Raw genomic sequence first — 17,987 nt, forward strand, 5'->3', positions numbered from 1 at the left:
AATACAACTTTTGATTTTAATAATGTATTAGTAAACATTGAAATTAACTAACTAATATTAATAAATGCTGTATAAGTATTGTTCATTCTTAGTCCAACTAAAGTAGTTAAAGATGCCCTAGAACTTTTTTTTAAAAAGATGTAATATAAGTCTAAGGTGTCCCCTGAATGTGTCTATGAAGTTTCAGCTCAAAATACCACATAGATTTTTTTTAATTCATTTTTTTAACTGCCTATTTTGGGGCATAATTAGAAATGAGCCGATTCAGGGTGTGTGGCCCTTTAAATCTGGTGCTCCACGCCCCAAGAGCTTGCGCTTGCCTTAAACAACATAAAAAAAGTTCAAACAGCTAATATATAACCCTCAAAATGGATCTTTACAAAGTGTTTGTCATGCAGCATGTCTAATCGCGTAAGTACAGTGTTTATTTTGATGTTTACATTGATTCTGAATGAGTTTGAGGCTGTGCTCCGTGGCTAACGGCTAATGCTACACTGTTGGAGAGATTTATAACGAATGAAGTTGTGTTTATGAATTATACAGACTGCAAGTGTTTAATAATGAAAATAGCGACAATCTTGTCTCCGTGAATACAGTAAGAAACGATGGTAACTTTAACCACATTTAACAGTACATTAGCAACATGCTAACGAAACATTTAGAAAGACAATTTACAAATATTACTAAAAATATCATGTTATCATGAATCATGTCAGTTATTATTGCTCCATCTGCCATTTTTTGCTACTGTTCTTGCTTGCTTACCTAGTCTGATGATTCAGCTGTGCACATCCAGACGTTCTGCCCTTGTCTAATGCTTTGAACATGAGCTGGCATATGCAAATATTGGGGCGTAACAGTCGGTGTTACGTTGAGATTCGCCTGTTCTTTGGAGGTCTTTTAAACAAATGAGATTTATATAAGAAGGAGGAAACAATGGAGTTTGAGACTCATTGTATGTCTTTTCCCATGTACTGAACTATTTAACTATGCCAAGGTAAATTCAATTTTTGAATCTAGGGCACCTTTAACTAATGTTAACTAATGAAACCTTATTGTAAAGTGTTACCAAAATGATGTGCACAGACAAATCATTTATAATAAATACTACAATATTCCAATAGTCCATTTTGATTTCATGCTGACTTTAAGACAGGCCACCATTTTCCCCTTCTTATGTCAGATTATTCCACACCAATGTCAAAATAATCAAGCAGTGCATAAGCCAGAGCTTATTTATTATTCTGTCAGGAAACATCGTGAGTGGGGCTTGTGGGAATAAGTTTCAGTGAGACAGAACTTTTCTGTGTGGGTTCATTCATTATGGAAGGAAGAATATTTTTGAGGGAGATAGATTAAAAAAATATGGAAACTGAAAAAAACATCTATCCAAAAAGTCTTAAGCAGTGGTTTTCACAGAGCACTAGTGCCTCCCTGAAAACCACTGGGTCTGTCACAGCGAACAGACGAAACATGCCTGAACTCCTCCTGAATGTGGAGTATGTTGTGTATATATGAATCAAAATGTGTGCCAGGAGGCGGGAAATCCGTTGTGAAAGGAAAGTAATTAAAATGAAATAAAATTCATTGACTGTACTAGTCAGAGGTCCTTGACCAACATAGCCTGAAGGCACTCAAATATCAACTGTTGTTCTCAGAAACCAACCAGGACTGTGTTTCTCAAAAGCACTGTTAGCTAAATTGATCGTTGGTGCCAATGGTTCCATCTGTCAGTGGTCATTTTGTGCTCTGTTCTGAGAGAAAACTTCCTGAGGGGAACTTCCTGAATGAAATTAGGGTTTGTATTACATTGTATTCTATCATATTACTGTTCGTTGTTTACATGTAAGTCTGCTTGGAACACTACCCTTCTGCAGCATACACCGAATCTACGCTCAGAGCCACCGTGGAAGTTTCACCTCCCGACAAACAAACGCGCGACCAGGGCTAAAACACTACACAACACCGCTGTCATGTGTAACAAAGCTCCACTGACTACAATAGGAGCGCTTTTGATCTAGTGCACTAGTCGTAGCTGTGGTCACGCTACATGTTTGATGGGTTGAAACTTAAATGTCTGACAGATGAGATGGCACAAGTTAACTATTCAAACATGAATATGTCATTTAATGAACTGGAACAGCCTACTGATAGCAGTTCTTCCCACAGATTCCCATTGGCTGCTACCGATAATCCTGTCACATCTTAAAATGTTTACTAAATGTTAGAGTTTTTTATGATTCTCACTGGATTATTACATTTACTTTTTTTTGGGGTGAAAATAGTAATGTGTCTAAGTCTTTTGCACAGTATTGTATATGTACAGTACAGTCCAAAAGTTTGGAACCACTAAGATTTTTAATGTTTTTAAAAGAAGTTTCGTCTGCTCACCAAGGCTACATTTATTTAATTAAAAATACAGTAAAAAACAGTAATATTGTGAAATATTATTACAATTTAAAATAACTGTTTTCTATTTGAATATGTTTCACAAAGTAATTTATTCCTGTGATGGCAAAGCTGAATTTTCAGCATCATTACTCCAGTCTTCAGTGTCACATGATCCTTCAGAAATCATTCTAATATGCTGATCTGTTGCTCAAGAAACATTTAATGTGTACAATTGTACAAAATATTTGTGTACAATATTTTTTTTCAGGATTATTTGATGAATAGAAAGTTCAAAAGAACAGTGTTTATCTGAAATCTAATCTTTCGTAACATTATAAATGTCTTTACTGACACTTTTGATTGATTTAATGCATCCTTGCTGAATAAAAGTATTCATTTCTTTAATTTCTTTTAAAAAAAATAAAAATAGAAGCTTTGTATTTCAGATAAATGCTGTTCTTTTGAACTTTCTATTCATCAAGGAATCCTGAAAAAAAAAAGTACACAACTGTTTTCAACATTGAAAATAATCATAAATGTTTATTGAGCAGCAAATCAGCATATTAGAATGATTTCTGAAGGATCATGTGACACTGAAGACTGGAGTAACGATGCTGAAAATTCAGCTTTGCATCACAGGAATAAATTACTTTGTCAAATATATTTAAATAGTACACAGTTATTTTAAATTGTAATAATATTTCACAATATTACTGTTTTTTACTGTATTTTTAATTAAATAAATGTAGCCTTGGTGAGCAGACGAAACTTCTTTTAAAAACATTAAAAATCTTAGTGGTTCCAAACTTTTGGACTGTACTGTACGTATGCACGTAGAGGACAGGAACAGTCATATTAATACACACAAACACAAATATACATATTTATACAGTATGTGTGTATATTTGTGTGTGTGCACGCTTTTGTGATTTATGAGGACACAAATTTGTATAATGACATGCGTATTACACTGAAAATGAAATGAAATGAAATGAAATATGAGGACATTTCATGAGTCCTCATATTTAAAATAGCTTTAAAAACATACTAAACAATGTTTTATTAAAAAATGCTTGGCTGAAGTTATCCAGGAGAAGTACGGTGTGAAACGAGACACAGAGTTTTGGACTGAGCTGGGTCACAGTGACAGATCAGGGCCGCTGGATTTAGAGATACGGACAGAGGAAAGTGTGGCTCAGATTTCATTGGTTTCATTCTATTATCCAAGTGAAGCAGAATATGGGATAGAGAAAACAAAACATGGTGAGCACATTCACTTTTATTATGACTAAGATACGAAAGAGGGTAAAGAAAACAGTCCAATAGCACAATGTGCTCAGTTTCAGATATTTTCCTCATAAACCATCCAGGTTAAACCAATAATGTAATTTATGCCAGAAGACGAAACAATCTCCAAGACATATTTTCTTGTTAAAGGGTTAGTTCACCCAAAAATGAAAATTCTGTTATTAATTACACACCCTCATCTCGTTTCAAACCCGCAAGACCTTCGTTCATCTTCGGAACACAAATCAAGATATTTTTGATGAAATCTGAGAGGTATATGAATCATCCATAGACAGCAATATAATCATTAATTTCAAGGTCGAGAAAGGTACTAAAGACAAAACCTTCGAAGTGACTGCAGTGGTTCAACCTTAATTTTATGAAACGACGAGAATACATTTTGTGCGCAAAAACAAAATAAAAATAACGACTTTATTCAACAATATCTTTTCTTCTGTGTCATTCTCATACATTGTTTACATCCAGCGCTTCCAGGTTCTACGCCACAACGGCGACTCATTATTGGCCGGCTCCTGAGTCAGCATCACATGCAAGCGTCGTGCTGCTCACGTGTGCAGCTTTGGCCAATACTGAGCCGGCATTCAGACGTAAACACGGAAGCGTAAGGATAATGACAGGGAAGAGAAGAGATAGTTGAATAAAATCATTATTTTTGTTTTGGTTTTGTGCACAAATGTAATCTTGTCACTTCATAAAATTAGTGTTGAACCACTGTAGTCACATTGACTGTTTTTACGATGTCTTTAGTACCTTTCTGGAACTTGAAAGTGTTGATTATATTGCTGTCTATGGATGAGTCATAAACCTCTCGGATTTCATCAAAATATCTTAATTTGTGTTCCGAAGATGAACGAAGGTCTTACAGGTGTGGAACGACATGAGGGCGAGTAATAAATGACAGAATTTTCATTTTTGGGTGAACTAACCCTTTAAGCTTGGAGGGTTTCATTTAGATTTTCTCAACTTTTGACTGTAGCAACAATGAAGAGCTGCACAATTCTGGGTGTTTGAAATGAGATTGCAATCTTTTACCAATTAATCGTGCAGCTGTACAACAAAGTGTCAAAGTTTTTAGAATTATCGTTACAATATTGTGAAAAAGAAAAATCAAATAATTAGGAATGATCTGTACCACATCAGTTATCAGCAGATGAGATTTTTTTTTATTTATTTATTGATATCAGTCAATATTGGTTCTCTCACCTCCTCTATTTTTACAATTTTTATTCTTATGTTTTTCAAAGTTAATTTTAATACTAATAATTTGATAACACTGTAATCTTTAGCAAAACTCATTTTTTTTCATACTGTACATTATAATGCCTAAATTCACTTTTAAATTCATTTTTTTAATTTGTTAACAAAATAGTATAGAATTTTAATTATCAGCCATTTAACAATTATCAGTCATAACACAAAAATGTTTTTATCGGATTATAAGAATTTCAATGTCAGTACATCCATATACATACAATGCAATGCATAAATATTTGGACCTGATGTGAACAATTTTTTTTAAGTAAAAAAAAAAAAAAACATCTAAAAAAATCTGATGAGCAAAGTCAAAAGCAGCCTTGTGTGCGATTCAAAGATAACATCCATGCTTCACTGAGCACATTCATTTCACAGGCCTGTGTTATGGCACACGTGTGGTTACACAGCACGCACATGACTGCACCAACCGTGATGGCTCTGCCAACTTCCTTAAACATATGATTACACACACAAGGCAATATTGCACCTGAGATTTCTGTCAAATTTAGTCAAACAGACCTTCAGCAGTTTTAGAGTGCCTGTTCTGAAAGATTATTGAATGTCAATAGTACATAACACACATCTGTCATCCTTCATCAGACTTGTTTAATATTAAACCAAATCTATTTGACAAGATTAACAAACATTCTGTGAAACGTTTGAGAAGGACAAAAAGGGGGTTGGAAATCGTGATCTCATTTCTACGAGAACACAGTCATGACCCCTTCTAGACCTCTGTTTAGCTCTGCAGCTGTGAGCGAGGACTGCTTATAACCTCTGCAGGGAATATCACAGCCATTTGCCGTCTGGGACAGGACACACACTCGCACACGTTGGCGGGGGAAATACTTGTGGTTACCAAAAACACAAACCGCTTTGGTCTTACACCTCTGTTGTTGCTATGCTTCACTTGTTGCCCTGGTTACAAACAAACTGGAACTGTTGCTTGTTTAGTGTGCAGCCCACAATTAATTGTGAAATGAAGGCATAAATAGAGTTTGTGCTACAAACATTCATAATACTACAAATCATGCAGATTGCTTAGGGAGGGGTATGTTACTTTTCTTCATGATCAGATGATTTTTCGCCTGTTGGGCCAAACCGTTCTCGTTGCTTGACACATGGCTCCAGAATGTTACCTTTTTTCCTGCTGGTGCGACCAAATTTTGTTAGAGGTCGCACTGGTGCCACCACCTCGTTGGCCAACTGATAAGAGCTGCCATTTCTGTTGCATATGAGAAACAGCGAACGAAACGAAAGTGCAACATTGTGCCATGAACGAACAAGTTATAGAAGGCTTTTCAATCCACAAATCACCAACATTCACCATGGATTTAATGAAGTAATGCTAACTGTAACCATGGTATTGTGGCAGAAACAGTCGAATGTATTCATCTGAGGGTTCGTACAGCCTTTTGCAAGTCAAATTCAAGCACTTTTCAGGGGCTTTTAACTTTATGTTTAAAAATCCCTCAGCGATACCAAATCAGGTGCTGGTGCTACCATCTGTAAAACTTATAGTGGCATCGGTGCTACTGCTCTCAAATGTTAGTTTGGAGCCCTGGTTATTAACCATTCCATTTCGTGCCAACCCGGCCCAGCCGGTACGGATATGGTTTCATTTTCCAATGCGGGGCTGATAACAGAGCTCTTTTAAATGTAATAGAAATGACTTTGGGTTAGCAAATGTTAAAGCAACACCATGTAACATTTGCTTACGGTTCCCTTATGTGGTTGATAAGTGCAGTTGTCTGTTATCAATGTCGTAAATACTGTTACTGTATAAGCTTCCCCGTGGAAACCATGTCCACCGACCAGCTAAAGTAGCCCGTGTTACACTATGTTCTACAAATATCATTACATATTATATTTATTTATTGTTACGCCAGAATTAAAAAGTACAATGACAAAAAGAACGGTAGTATGTTAGCCTAGTTTTTTTGCTCGCATAGTTCGTATGTAGCATTGTTCGTAAAGGGTGTAATTTGTATAATAGAATAAAATGTTGTCCGCATGGTTTTGAGACTTGCATATTAGATCATTTTGTCTTATAGTTAGCTGTTGGCTAACTCCACCCAGGCTACAAGTAAAATAGAGGGTATGCATCGACGTCACTTTCCCGCCGAAAGCGCGCTCCCTCAGCTGGACTGAGTGGCAAAAGAACCTGCTGCGTGACTGGATTTAATAGAGGAAACGGCGAAAACACGAGTAAAACTGACGAATTACACTAAAGGTTGGAATTGAATGTGTTCCTTACAACTTGTCAAATAAACCTAATCCATGGATATTGCATGCAGCCAGGAATCGTGTTTCCTGACATTTATATGTGCCTGATTTCGACGGCGGGGAGACACATAAAGCAAATCTGCCTGTGAATATTTTATATAACTACAATATAGGTAGGTTTAAATCCGCGTAATCACTTATATCAATTTTATATCGTCATATTGTCCAGCCTTAAAACATATATAGTTTAAACATTATAGTATAGTTTTTGTCAGTGTTGTTTATTTAAAAACACACAATTATGCAGAATATAAGATGGAAAATATTTAATTGATGAGTTGTCAACATAATATATAACAATACAATATATAAGGTATGATTTTACCTCAAAATCCAACAATTTGACACAAAATGATTACTGCAAATCCATGTTTATCTGCTGAAGTCAAGTTGTTTCTGTGAATTACAGTGATCCATTTGCTTCTTTTTTCTGTAGCTTTCGGCGGTCTTTAAATATATGCCTCAGGGTTTGTGTCAAAGCTATTTGTACAGTCAAATCACAAAGCTCTTTCCCGTTTTGGATGTGTTTTGTGTGTTTTTCGGGACATTCACGCTGAAAACCAATGCTGCCGCTCAGTCTTTTGCCACTCAGTGGACGTGACCGCAGTCGTAACGGTCGACGGTGACGTCACGTGCATATCCTCTATACGTGACGTATGCCGTAAAGCAGGTCGCACACTTCCGCTGGCAGGGGATGGGCGGGGCTCTGTGTACCGACCCAAACACGAAACTTGCAGAGTGTGGTTGTAGCCACTAGGAGGCTGCTCAGGTAGCAGCAGCAGTAGAATTCATCCGGTTAAGAGTTGTTCTACCACTGAATTAATTTTAGAGAAATTATTTTAAGGTCGAGGGTTAGGGTTAGGGTTGGGGGGGTTAGACAAATTAACATATGTTTGAAAATAAATAAAAGATAGAATATTCTAGTTGCAAATGGTTTATATATATATATATATATATATATATATATATATATATATATATATATATATATATATATATATATACACACTTTAAGTACTTTGTGTTGTCTGATAAACACGTAGTGAGTACAAAATTCTTAACATTGTTAAATTTAACTGGTTGATGGGAAAAGCAGCATTCTAAAAATTCACAATAAGGTATACAGAATCATTCATGGTATTTTAAAGTGCCCACGATAACAGTACTGTGTATGTTCATCACAATATATCGTACTACAGAATACCGGCTACTAGCAACACACTTAAAACTACCGTACTGTTCCAAATATAAGTCAGTGTTATTTTCTTGGAAATACATCCATAAAAATGGGGTCATCTTATATTCAGGATCTAGACTTCTTGAAGAAGAAAATGACAGGCAAGTGTGACAGTACGTAGCTGAAAAAGAAATGAAGGGCTACCCATAACCAGAGCCGTCATCCAGTTGAAGGCACTGGATATTGCCAAAGAGCTGAACATACCCATCAACGAGCCCCTCATTTCTTCTTTCGTCTACGTACTGACACACTTGCCTGTCAATTCCTTCGAAGCCGATTTGATGCAGCGTAATGGTGCATGTCCACAGGGCGGAGCAGAGCAAACATTTTCAGTTCATTGAATTGAATTGAAGACGCTCGCACCATAAGAATGATGTGGCGTAATGGATTAGCATTACGCCGCAGAACAAGTCTTGCCCGGCACTTGACCTCCGACTTCAGGGAGAAAATGCTGTCTTTTTATGAAATGCGGATCAAACACCTGTGTTTTTTGACATGCCAACATCTGTCACTGTACATAAAAAAAGACATCAGTCATTGTGAAACTAAAATCTACTGGAAATGAGAACTACAGGTTATTTTTATGGTATGCCATAAAGTGTTCATTTTTAAATGTGATTGCTGGTCCGTTTTACCAGTATTTACCATTCTTTCAATATAAAAATTAGAAATTAAAATATGAAAAATATGCAATATGAAAATTATTTTCAAATAAAAGCATTTTCTTTCTAAAAGATAAGATATGGTCCTTAAAAAGTATTTTTTCCATCTTAAAAAAAAAGGGGGAGGGGGTCTAATTATGATCAGGGTCATCTTACATTCCGGACAATATGGTACTACGGTAACTTTGACCAAAGAAAGATTAAGAAAGCTGAAGAAAAAACAATGTTTAAACAAAAAGCAACATGTCCAGCAACAACGCAAGAGAGAAACATGAAGAATGAAAAGAAATAAGCAGACTCCTTTTGTCCAATGACATGAGGCCAAGTAAATTTATGATCATTTTATTATCAGGTGAACTATTTCTCTAAATCTAAAATGAAAGCAGTAAGTTTTTATGCAACACTGTTATCTTGCAGGATCTCCAACATCAAATGGATCTCTAGAGAAATCTAAACTAGAGCTCATAGAAGACTAGCGGCACTGTCAGAGTCATTGCCAAAACATGAAAAACAACAAGACAGTGCTAGAGAAAGCCTGCCCAGAAAATAATACAGTCATTTGAAAGGTCTGACATGAGTTAGAACAGCCGAATAGATCTTCGCTCAACTCAGATTGATTGACTCTGGACAGTTCAAGTAATTTGGTTGAAGAGGTTATAAAAGGATTAACATTTTAATCCACAAAACATTTTTAATCTGTGCTAGTGTGATTGACATGCTCAGAGGGTCACCAATATATTCAAGTGACATTCAGACTTGCATTAACTTGATTTACTCAAAAATGTGAATGTCCTCGAGTGGCCCAGCCAGAGACCGGACTTGAACCCAATCAAACATCTTTGGAAAGACCTGATAATGGCTGTCCACCAACTGCCCTCATCTAACTGGACAGAGCATGAGAGGATCTCCAGAAAAAAAAAAAAGGCAGAAAAGCCTCAAATCCAGGGGCTCAGTTGCACCAGCTGTGTGTAATAGGAGTGGGAATCTCTAGGCACCTCACGATTCGATCCAATTATGATTCAGAGGGCTGCGATGCGATGATAAAACGATTATCGATGTAAGTGAACACTGTAAGCATAAAAAAAAAAAAAAAAAGCATGTGTTTCTCACAGTGCAATGAAGACTGCAATTGCCCTAGTAATTTGCTTCAACCTTTTTGAAATGTATGGAAGATTATTTATATTTAATATTTAAATTATAAGTTTGAGGGTTTTTGTGTGTGTGCAAGTTTATTGGAAGCAAACAGAATACGGCTGTTTCTAGAACACAAAGTGACATTGCGCATCTGCGGTTAAAAACGAAACTCAGAATCGATTATGAAATTCTCAGAAATTATTCAGAATCGCTGAAGAAAGAATTGCAATGCATTGGAGAATCTTTTTTTTTCTCCCACCCCTAGCTGCAACATAAAAAGATACTAAGTTACTTACGCACTATTAATTATTTTTAAATTGCACTATTAAACTTAGTTGAAACGTAACTAAGTATAAACTAAATATTTACAAAAATGTGGATAAAAATTATTATAAACGTTGACAAAAGTCACATGTAGCAGATGTTGTTTTTGTCCCTCATCCACATAACGAATCAAAAATATTGATGACTCATGTTGTTCTAAACAGATTTCTGTCCAATCAAATGCTCTTAAAGGTGCCCTAGAACTTTTTTTAAAAGATGTAATATAAGTCTTAAGTGTCCCCTGAATGTGTCTGTGAAGTTTCAGCTCAAAATACCCCATAGATTTTTTTTATCCATTTTTTTAACTGCCTATTTTGGGGCATAATTAGAAATGAGCCGATTCAGGGTGTGTGGCCCTTTAAATCTTGTGCTCCACGCCCCAAGAGCTCGCGCTTGTCTTAAACAACATAAAAAAAGTTCAAACAGCTAATATAACCCTCAAAATGGATCTTTACAAAGTGTTCGTCATGCAGCATGTTTAATCGCGTAAGTACAGCGTTTATTTTGATGTTTACATTGATTCTGAATGAGTTTGAGGCTGTGCTCCGTGGCTAACGGCTAATGCTACACTGTTGGAGAGATTTATAAAGAATGAAGTTGTGTTTATGCATTATACAGACTGCAAGTGTTTAAAAATGAAAATAGCAACAGCTCTTGTCTCCGTGAATACAGTAATAAACGCTGGTAACTTTAACCACATTTAACAGTACATTAGCAACATGCTAACGAAACATTTAGAAAGAAAATTTACAAATATCACTAAAAATATCATGTTATCATGAATCATGTCAGTTATTATTGCTCCATCTGCCATTTTTTGCTATTGTCCTTGCTTGCTTACCTAGTCTGATGATTCAGCTGTGCACATCCAGACGTTCTGCCCTTGTCTAATGCCTTTCATCCAGACGTTAATACTGGCTGCCCTTGTGTAATGCCTCAATCATGGGCTGGCATATGCAAATATTGGGGGCGTACACCCCGACTGTTACGTAACAGTCAGTGTTATGTTGAGATTCGCCTGTTCTTCGGAGGTCTTTTAAACAAATGAGATTTATATAAGAAGGAGGAAACAATGGAGTTTGAGACTCACTGTATGTCTTTTCCATGTACTGAACTCTTGTTATTTAACTATGCCGAGGTAAATTCAATTTTTTAATCTAGGGCACCTTTAACAATGAGAATGCCCCTTCCCCAATACCACCTGTCTCCAAGCTAGCTAGCTCAACTAAAAAAAAAAAAAAAAAAAGATTTGGGTCAATGACGTGACGGGTCATTTTTTTTGTCCAAAGGCCTTAATAATAATTAAAAAACAAAACAAAGATATGACATCCAAAGTATGTAAGGTAGCACAACTAGATCTCTTTTATTGAATCCAAAAGGTTTTAATTATATTTTGCTACATATAAAAGGTATTTTAAAGATTTTGAAGTGTCAAAAGGTCATTCGTTTTAACCGTCCAAAGGCCAATACAGCCATTTCATTAGTGATTAAAATATCTTAAAATGTAATAAATGTATTTTTTTTTTTATTCTGGCATGATTTTATAACATCATATATCAACTAAAATTATGTGTAGAAGTCATCGCTTTGTTATGAGAAAGAATGTCCAGAAAAATGAATTTCATTGATGTCATTAAAAATAACAAATATAAAAGGGACCATTTTGGATCAAGTCATGCGGTCAATATCATGTGACAGGATGTGACATCATTCAGGCACCTGCAAAGGACCACATGGTCATGAAGCAAAGTAACTAACTCTCTCTTAACTATTTGAAAATGTTTTCACTTGCTCATACGCATGTCCCGAAACATCAGGTCATTCGGTACAACCGCTATAAAACATGGAAAATGTTGTAATATTTCAAAACCTAAATATAAAATGTTTGATTGTCCTTTTGCTAACTAGCTAGCTAGATAGATATCAGCCTGTTAGCATTATTCGAAAATATTGTCATTCGGTAAAACCGAAATTTTGGTTAAACTGAATGACTTTTTAGTGACGAATATTGTCCATCTTGTAAATTTTTTTTTACAAAAAGAGTGTTAATTGATTATAAAAACCACATAATCTCATTGTTAATACTTAATACAACTTCTAAATTAATTATATCTCCATTATGTTTTTTACACTTTTAAAAACCTTATTCGTCAATGACCTATTTACAATGAATAACAAAATATTTTTTGTCTGTTTCTCAAACAATGCTACTTTATGGCTTCAGAAGACTTGGAACAGAAAAGTCTTTAACATTTTTCCATTGTTCAGTGGAAGAAAGTCAAACAAGTTCGGAATGACATGAGGGTGAGTAAATGATGACAATTTTCATTTGAGTGACGTGTCCCTTAAAAAAGTGCTAATGTGTAACACACAAAAACATATCCCTTTGCTAACTGGCTGACAGACTTGACCGCTTACACTGAACACATTGTTGTATTCCCTCGATCCCTCACTTTCTCCAGCTCAGTCACACAATTCCTCACACACAGTCACAGCCACTAAGGAAATCCGATGCAATGCTGGCTTCACACATTACACAATTGTTCATTCAGCTGGAGACAGAGACAGTGGGGCACAACGAGCAAAGCGCAAGACAAAAAAAAAAAGAAGAAGAAGACCAACCCCACACACACATAATCTTTCACTACACCACACATTTACGACACACACAAAGCACTGTAACCTTAACCCTTTGCAGGTCCAGCAATTCAGTTTGCTCAGGTTACACATGCAGCCCATACAAACACAGCACCCAAGTGCATTGTCCAAGTGCTTGCAATGCCAACTTTCACTCACTCATTCACTCTCTCTCCCTCTGAATGTTGGGTAATAATCCAGGGGCCCTTCAATGATGAGTAAGCCAATCTGCCTAACTGCAAAGTCATAGGGAATAGAAGTGCTGGCACAGTGTTAAAACAGCCAGGCCAAGACTAGTCACCTACACGCACCATGTAAAATCATTCAAGGGTATCAAAGTCTGGAGAGCAGAGATACTTAAGCCAAAGAACAGTCAGAGCATAACAAAACACAGGCTTGAGGAAAATACTGCAAATATTTTACAGCAAGCGCAGTTTTAAACTGGCAAATTACCCTTTTGACATTGTGCATTGTGAACGGAACAAAATAGATGACTCTTTATACAAATTAGACCTGCACGATTAATTGCTAAAAGATCGCAATCTCAATTCAAACACCCACGCAATCTCATTCCTAAATGACAATGATTCGCCTGTTTCTATTAAACCTTTCACAAAATCACCAAGGAACATTCCTATCTGTGTTTGCGCTGCCGCTGACACAGAGACAGCAGGAAGCAGCTTCACAAACAGTCTTTCACAGTATAGTTGTGTCTGTTACAAATATTCAAATGATCACAGAAGTACTGAGATAAAAGCTTATAGTTTGGATATAAACACCGATGTCCATAGCAGTGATCAAAATACAGCAAATCAGCTTTTGAAAGTAACTTGGCAATTCAAATAACGATTGTGTCATTACATCGTTACACCAGTAGGTGGTGACAAGTGACTTAAAAAAATGTATTTGTCATTGAATCATTCATTCAAGAGATTCATCCACTAATGAAAGAAGTGAAGTCTTTATGAGTGAGTCATTGAATCGTTTATTCAAACTGATTTTTTTAAATAATTCAAGTTAATTAAATATTTTTAAATAGACTGCAGCAATTAACATTCTGTCAGAACCTCTAGTAAATTACATGTTATTTTGTTCAGTTTGTCTGTCCAGAATTGTGGGTGATCTTTGTTTGAAACAAAAAAAAAAAAAAAAAAAAAAATCATGATTCTCAATTTATCCAGAATTATGCAGCTCTAATACAAATAAAACCACTTTAGAATAACCCTGCAGAGTAAGATATAATTATATATTTTTGGGAGGGGAAAAGTAAGTGTGCAGCCATGCAAAACTCACTACCACAATGTTAGGGTGCTGAAAGTGGTAGCCAGGAAATTGCTATTCAGTTGCCAGAATGTTCTTAGTGGTTTTCACCATGTTGCTATGCAGTTGCTAGGGTGTTCTGAGCGTTTGCTTAATGGTCCAAGACAAATCAGCCCAAAACCCAAGTGTATGTTATATTCTGGCCCCTACATATGGCTCAGGGGCCAGAATTTAATTGAAGAAAAAAAATTGAGGACAAATTATAAGAAATACTTAGGAATGTTCTTAAAGGAATAGTTCACCCAAAAATGAAAGTTATACCATAATTTACTCATCCTCAAGCCATCCTAGGTGTATATGACTTCTTTCAGCCGAACACAATCAAGGTTATATTAATTGATATCCTGGCTCTTCCCAGCTTTGTAATGGTATCACTGGCTTACGGCAATGGCCGTATGCACTTTCACAAAAGAGTAGAGTTCTGGTGGAAAGGTGACCTCTGACCCGACGTATGATGAAGGACGTAGCCTAATCCTGCGTTCCAAATAAAGTTGAAGCTGGTAATATCCCAAATTAAATGTCCAAATTCAGACCTCAGTGAGTTTCAGTCAATCACACGTCACGTTCACATGTTGACCACATGATGTCGTCATGCTTTGAAAACAGCTGACGAAAAGCAAAAACGAAGGTATCATTATATAAACAATTTCTAATGTAAAAGTTTGCTTTTATGTTTATGCTCATTGGGAACAGGGCTTGGAGACATCTTGGAAGTGACGTCAAATGACGCGTCTCGCCGAGGTCGGGGTTGATCAATGTACAATGAGTTCACACGCCGAATGTCCGACTTTGAGCGGTGTTGCATACGTTATTTTCCTATTTCCCAGAAGGAGGTGGGAAAAATCCAAATTCTGATCTGTGAACGCAAAAGCGCAGAGGATAGAGCAAAAACGCCGGTCACTAATTAGAAGTCTAAAACAAGAAGTTTTAAAGAAAAATGTTGGAGGATTTTGACATAAGAGAAGATGAGCTACATCTATTATATATTATATATATATCACACACACACATTAGGCCTATATATTTACAAACTTTTGTTAGATGCAATTAATCATGATTAATCGATTTAGTTAGAAATAAAAAAACAGTAGTAACTAAGGATTTTATTCAAAAAAAAAAAAAAACGCATCACAATTGCTTAAATATTAACCCTTTGATTCACAACATGGGTCAAAAATGACCCGGCTGAGTTTTTATTTTCTATATCTTTGCAAGAAATTAATTTCATCATTCAGTATTCCAGGTATTCCTCAATTAACTTGTTTTTGATCATCACAAATCCTCATTTTCATTTTTTCTTTCTTACTTTTTGAATAAAAATAATTTTTGTATCACTACCCTTCTAATGCACAACATGGGTCAAAAATGACCCGTATTCATTTCCTATGTAATTTCAATCATGGTTGAGTGTTTCTTTGCTGAATCTTTCAAAGAAATGTATTTTATTATTTATTTATTTAATTATTTGTAGAAAATCAAAAACAAGATATTTAATGAATACCTGGAATAAATAAATGACAAAATACATTTCTTTCAAAGATTCAGCAAAGAAACACTCAGTCATGATTGAAATAACATAGGAAATGAATATGGGTCATTTTTGACCCATGTGTGTAAAATTGATGTAGACATACAAAAACTGTGTTTGTTTATAAAGTAAGAAAGAAAAAAAATGAACATAATGATTTTTGACAAACAAAAACAAGATATTTAAGGAATACCTGGAATAAATGAATGATAAAATACATTTCTTTTAAAGATTCAGCAAAGAAACACTCAGTCATGATTGAAATTACATAGGAAATGAATACGGGTAATTTTTGACCCATGTTGTGCATTAGAAGGGGTTTTCATAGCTTGTGCATCAAAGGGTTAACAACACACCTTTCCTAAATAATTCATATTTTCGAGTAATCCGACATGCCTGACATGTCAAGATTTGCTCAACCAATGCATGAGTTTGGGATGGGCTATCCCTTTATCCAACCAAAGACAGACAGGGAGTGTTTGGGAAAAACCATTTAAAACTTGCAAAATTGATTATTTTAGCTATATAAGTGTGGTATGAGTCATTTGCGCACTTCTTTAAATCAGATACGCAGTCTGTCAACCTAAACAACAATTTCTGCTTATGAAACACTTCCACGAGAAATAGTGTCTTAATATGCATCTTATGTTAACATGGATCTCTGCTGCACAGTATTACACAACCTCAAGCAAGCAACCTTCCTGGATCTTTCTCAACCACAGTTCAAAGTCCTTTCTAACATGCACAATGAAGAAAACATTCAAGAAAAAAAAAATCCTGTCACACCTTTGTATTCAAACAGCTCAATCAACTGATCTGTCAAACAGCAGAGTGATACTGGAACAAAAGCAGACACAGAAAACAGCTGTTCTGGATGAACCGCTGACCACAAGTACGGCCTAAGCCCAACAGCAACAGACACCTGCTGTGCTCTTACATGGAAACACATGCAGGAAGAGATCCAGGCTGATGGATCTATATTCACCTCTCACCTGCACATCTCTGCAAAGGCCAAGAAATTGAGTTTCTTCATCTTCTTCTCGCTGAGCCAATAGCCCACTCGTCTGCCTCTCAGGAAAGTCTGCATTTCAGCGGCTGATGGCCAGATGTGACAGCAGTGTCACTCCAGTGAAAACAGGAAACAGTCTTCTTATACAACCCTGTGAAACCAAAGCCAAGAGAGATTATCAGTGCCTGAAATGATGAACATTTTTTTATGAGGGTTAAATCAAAGACAGCTAACGACTTACAGTGAACAATAAAGAGGCATAAATGTGTCTGTAAATATACTAGCCAGATTCTGCCCAATATTAATGCTCCACGGCTTTGACATCAAACCTAATGAACTGCCTAGATAAACTGAATGTTTGGGTATCAACAAGCACTTTAGTTGGAATGTATGCGAGTTTCAATGTTCTATTAGAACATCATGGGATGCATCATTCAATAAACAAATCATATGCGAGTTTAATTCAAAACCATGGAAATCAAAGGTTTAAATAAAAAGTAGAAAAAAAAAAAAAAAGATTAATTACAAGCAAGTTTAAGAATTTGTTTTGTTCATGCAATAGTCTTAACTATTTGACAATCATATGCATCAATTATGAGTGCGAGAATTTGACTATTATAAGCGTTATGTCCGAACATCTGATGCATTATAAGCTAATTCAAAAGGTTCTCATATCAAGTGTGAAAGCTCAGTTTAAACATTCAATGCATTATGCAAACATTCTCTGGAAATTCAAAACCTCATTGGTGAGTTCAGAGCCTTGATTCGATTAAAAAAAATCAATAGATTATTGGAGAGTTTATACTACGGAGCTGTTGAATGCTCGAATCTGATTGGTTGACCAACATTCTAAGGCGTGCAAATATTTTCAGAGAAATGCACGGCTAAAGTAGTTCT

The 17,987-nt window shown here is 35.8% G+C and overlaps 1 protein-coding gene across 1 annotated transcript in view; it reads right to left on the reverse strand.

Annotated features, from left to right (window-relative positions):
• Positions 1-17,987, reverse strand: part of itpk1b (inositol-tetrakisphosphate 1-kinase b) — a 60,176-nt gene that overhangs the window by 38,904 nt on the left and 3,285 nt on the right. The window contains exon 2 of the mRNA XM_048191629.1: positions 17,074-17,241. Coding sequence (XP_048047586.1) covers positions 17,074-17,168 — 95 coding nt within the window. The 5' untranslated portion in view covers positions 17,169-17,241. The remainder of the gene's footprint in view (positions 1-17,073; positions 17,242-17,987) is intronic.

Source organism: Megalobrama amblycephala, linkage group LG5 (genome assembly GCF_018812025.1).
Source record: "Megalobrama amblycephala isolate DHTTF-2021 linkage group LG5, ASM1881202v1, whole genome shotgun sequence".
Classification (NCBI taxonomy): domain Eukaryota; kingdom Metazoa; phylum Chordata; class Actinopteri; order Cypriniformes; family Xenocyprididae; genus Megalobrama; species Megalobrama amblycephala.